Raw genomic sequence first — 4,591 nt, forward strand, 5'->3', positions numbered from 1 at the left:
TAGGCCGCTATTCGGTGGCTAGCCCAGCGCAAGTCCCTCCGGATCCGGGATGTTTTCCCCGGGTCCTACTACCGATGCCCGCCGCTCCTACTCGGAGCGGGCCCATACATCGATGGTTTTTGGTAAAGAACACCGGAATTGACAATATATTCTGAAACGTAATATGAGCTACAGTAATCAACTCGTATTTCTTGACTAAGACGTAGTCTATTTAAGATGTTAGTTATTGTTAACTTTTTCGTTCTTTTTTCCAAATAAGGATATCCAGCGGAGGTTTGGAACATATTCTTTGCACTGATTTTCGCCAAATATGTTGCGAAAGGGTTTTCAATGTCTCTTCATGAGAACCGATGGGAATATTTTATTTGCGCATTTACTTCTACTACTTTTATTTACTTTTATTTTATCACAGCTTCCAGCTCGCCATCAATTGAGTTCTCGTAGAGTTTGTTTCGTTTTGTTTTTAGTCTAACATTTTGTAGTAACGATCATGTAAGAATATAAAGCTGTCGTTAGTACATACAACATTAAATCATAAAGAGTACTGCTTGATATATTAGAAGCAGCGGACCAGTCCGTTCTAACTTTGCAAAAACATCTCATTTTTTCCGGGAGCAGTAAAGGTTCATTCAGTTGAAAGCGGAATAAAAATTTATTGAATATGAAGAAGGCTAATATCCAGGTGGCGTGCGTGCAGGAGGGCAATGATCACATGACCCCCTCATACCATCGATTCCAGGTTTGCCGGGAGCTCCTATTTCTCCATCCCGTCCAGGAATTCCGTCTGATCCTGGGTCACCGTCAGGCCCAGGTGGCCCTGGATGTCCTGGTTTTCCCAGTGCGCCAGCGCTTCCAGGTGGACCAGGTGGTCCTGCTGGACCTCGTGGACCTTGTTCACCTTTCGGGGAAGGCAGCGTTCGTGACGTTCCAGGTTGTCCTCGCTGTCCTGGTTGACCCGTCTCCCCATCACGACCAGGTGGCCCTTTCAATCCTGGTGGTCCTTTGGAACCAGCTTGTCCCATTGGTCCCGGCTGGAATTAGTTGCAAAGTTGCATCTTTCGTTTATTTTATGGTTGTTAACGCTTACCTCTCCGATTTTACCTGTCAGACCAGGCGGACCTTTGGGACCAGGTAATCCTGGCGGTCCGGGAAGAGAAGGCTCACATGTGAAGCAGAAATCGTCCTCACTGGGGATTAGTAGCTGATCTCCTGCATCAATGCCAGGTCGTCCAGGCCTGCCTGGCGCTCCATCGGGACCTGGATCGCCATCAGGACCAGGTGGACCCATTGGACCAGGACCTCCTGCTCCACAAGAACAACAGGAGTAAGCAACTTGGCGCTTGATTCGGTCCTTCTCCATCTAAATTTTTTTTTCTTCTGCGCAACTTCTTTTGCTACATAACGGATTACTCTTCTGATTTCTTCATTATTATCATCTAAGCACAATCCGATAATTCACTTCTAGGCTCATCGTAGTGAAAGGTAGATGTAACCAATGTTTGAAATGATTTAAAAAAGGATTACCGGTTTCTGGGATGACTTTGGATATCTGGAAAACATTTTTCTGTCGCAAACTATAAATTTCTCTCCTTTGTGTTAGGGATTCGTAGAAAAAAGTGGCTTTTTACAAATAGCTACGCTAAAAATCTGTTTTACACATTACACTGCAACACAAGTTCATGAATTAGATAAATTTTTCTCAGATTTTGGTAAAGGTACCATAGTGTTGTGAATGTATTCATTGTTTGTCAACTTTTGATCGGTTTCAAAACGGCGTAGTGAAAAAGCATGAAACATATGGGATTTTTTCTGGTTTCTTAAGATTCAGAGATCGTATATTTTTTTCAAGGTTCCACCGGTCGGTTCATCTAAGAGGTCCTCAAATCCACCCATTTTTCATTTTTCGGTGAAGGTGGTCGACTACAACAATTACAACTGTTGCTAGTTCTTGGTTAGTACACGTGGTCAATCACGCGGCTATGCTGCTCAAACGGTGATCATCGCCCACGATCCTTAAAGGCTGCATACAACGAAATTGAGAGTGCCTCTCTAGGATTAGATAGGACTAAGTGTGTAGATCACTAGTGTAAGCATGCTCACGCTTTTTTATCCAGAAAAACTGCTTAGGGAACGACCTGGTCGCGTCGAATCCCACTACAAGGCACCTAATAACGTGAAGCGTATGTAAGAGCAAGCGTACGCGCCGCGTTTGCGAGCGAGCGGACAACCAATGGATCGATAACGATAACGCGTACACCTTTAGCCTTGTCTATTCGTGGAGAGGTCTCAACACTATCAATTTAGTGGTATGCTGCTTTTAAAGACTAAGACCGCTATAGGAAGAAGAGAGACGTATGTGAAAATTTATTTAAACGATGGATATGGGTTTTCCACGGTCCCATGCGAAAATCTAAACCTCTGGCGCATCAATCCGCTTGCGATGTGCCAGCGTGTTTGACAGAAATTCAGAATTGTTGTGATTTTAGGAATGAGTGTTGGCCTATACAATGACTTGCGTGGCCAGCCGATGATCAACTCAGTGTTTTTATCTTTTCAGACAAGTCTGGTCCCAATTTATCGATCCCGAGCGGATGAAAGGCTTGGTTGGCACTGGGGCAGTTGCGAACCATCGACTGTGCGGCCACAGCGAAACTCTCACCGACTGCGCTATACCCACCCTTCACTCTTATACAGTGACAAGGATTTCACCGTGATCTTACAAATAATTTCTGGTCATTGCAACAAATGAAATCTATTACATTTCGTATTTAATAGCGCTATTGTTGTGTGCACTGATATTGTGTACGAGATGCCTTTCTTGACTATAATTTCGTGTTGTCGTTCGAATTGATATTTTTTCATTTATTCTCCCCCATCCAAAAAAAAACTTGAGACTTGAAGTATTATTTCGTGACCTTGACACAGATCAGTCGCAAAAATAACTCAAATGGTGGCTTGAATCATTTGGCAAAAAGGACTTTACTCTTCCCAAACAAAATTCAGAGAAAACAAAACGGAGAATTTAATATGGGAATTATTCTGTTACAAATTCCCAGAACTAATCTACAGCCACTTCAGCCACAACCACTGGATCTAAAATGCATAGGAACTGCCAAAAGGCATATCTCATTCCTTTATCGTGTGCAAGTTTCCAAAAATCGCACTAAATAATAAGAAACACCGAAGCTAAAGATTGAGACGGAAGAAGCAGAAGATCCTCTGCAACTAGAACTCTGAAGAACCAGAAACGAAAACTTCAAAAGATTTCTCAGCTACTAATGCCAGTCATTAATGAAATTGGAATATGGCCTAATCGGGTCAAAACTATCTGAAGTTGCGTAAGCAGCAGCCTTCGAAGCGGCTCCATGAAGCTAGCTGTTGCGGTGTCGAGTAGATCTGTGGAGATGTGTGGAGCTAGCAAGCGTCTCATTTTCAAATCGGTACGCTACGCTCCACCGCACCGCTTCGAGGATCACAGCGTTTTGACTCAACCACATTGCAGTCAAGGTTTCAATTTCTCCAAAGTTCCAGAAAAATAGCTGCGAGAGTTGTAAAAATATTCGCAACAGTATTTACATTAAGAATGTAATATATTATTCTTTACTCTTCAAGCAACCGATTCACGTCAAGAATCATTTTTCTTTACAGTCCAACTATATGGGACTTAGCCCTGTTGGTACGTAACCACGCGCTATGATTACTAAGTACCTTAGTAGAAAGTTCAAACGAAGGACGGCTGTGGGGCAGTCGGTAAGACATTCGATTTTGAGTGGACTGTCGATGGTTTGGGACCACCCTAATGGTGATCAAGCCTATCACCGGTCAATAAATTGGTACCAGACATATCTGGTTCGAGAAAAACACCGACTTCAATGAAAACATTGGCTAGCACTGTATAGCCTGCACACAAATGCATACAATTTCAACTTATTCCGAATTGAAGTCAGATGCGTGGGCGTATCTAAATGGAGATTGCTCAACGCTCAATGCTCATAAATATCAATAAGGATGAAATTAAGGCAAAATATGAAAAACTGCAGTTGTCTTTTCATGGTAATATTTAGAATGCTATTTCTGGTGTCCACTGAAAACGGTTAAAAATTGCAACAGCACTATCAGGTGCTTTTTGTTGAAAATTTTCAATGCAGTTTACACCAGATTTCTACAGATCTTTTCCTTTTATGCTGTTGACTCAACTCTCCTCATATCAAGGCCTAACTGAACACTATCACTACTTTCAAGGTACACCCTTGATGAGATTGGAAAAATCTAAACTCACTTCGAATTCCGAACTCATTTTCTGTGACAACTGGCTACCCAGAGAAAAGTCGAATTTTAAAATTTCTGATTTCAAATAACAGCAAATTGTAAGAGCAGCTCGTACCTTTACGAATTGTCCACGTATCCCCTCGGTTTTTGTCCGACAATAATTCAGTTCCTCTTCAATCCCAGACTGAACGTTTTGCATATAGACGCAGAGCATTGGTACCGCAAACACGGCCGTCATTATTGCACTCGTCGTCACAGCGATTCCGAAAAAGGCGAATCGTCTGAGCTGTTCGGCTTCGAGCAACTTCCGTTTCTCGTCCAT

At 42.6% G+C, this 4,591-nt stretch overlaps 1 protein-coding gene across 1 annotated transcript; it reads right to left on the reverse strand.

Moving 5' to 3' along the window:
- Positions 1 to 671: 671 nt before the first annotated feature.
- On the reverse strand, positions 672 to 4,591 carry RB195_016820 (uncharacterized protein; the record flags this gene model as incomplete). The annotated part of the gene is made up of 3 exons (XM_064183530.1): positions 672 to 1,031; positions 1,088 to 1,360; positions 4,385 to 4,591. The coding sequence occupies 3 exons, from the start codon at positions 4,589 to 4,591 to the stop codon at positions 672 to 674; spliced, it is 840 nt and encodes a 279-aa protein (XP_064039411.1).

The sequence above is a fragment of the Necator americanus genome, chromosome II (genome assembly GCF_031761385.1).
Source record: "Necator americanus strain Aroian chromosome II, whole genome shotgun sequence".
Lineage (NCBI taxonomy): Eukaryota > Metazoa > Nematoda > Chromadorea > Rhabditida > Ancylostomatidae > Necator > Necator americanus.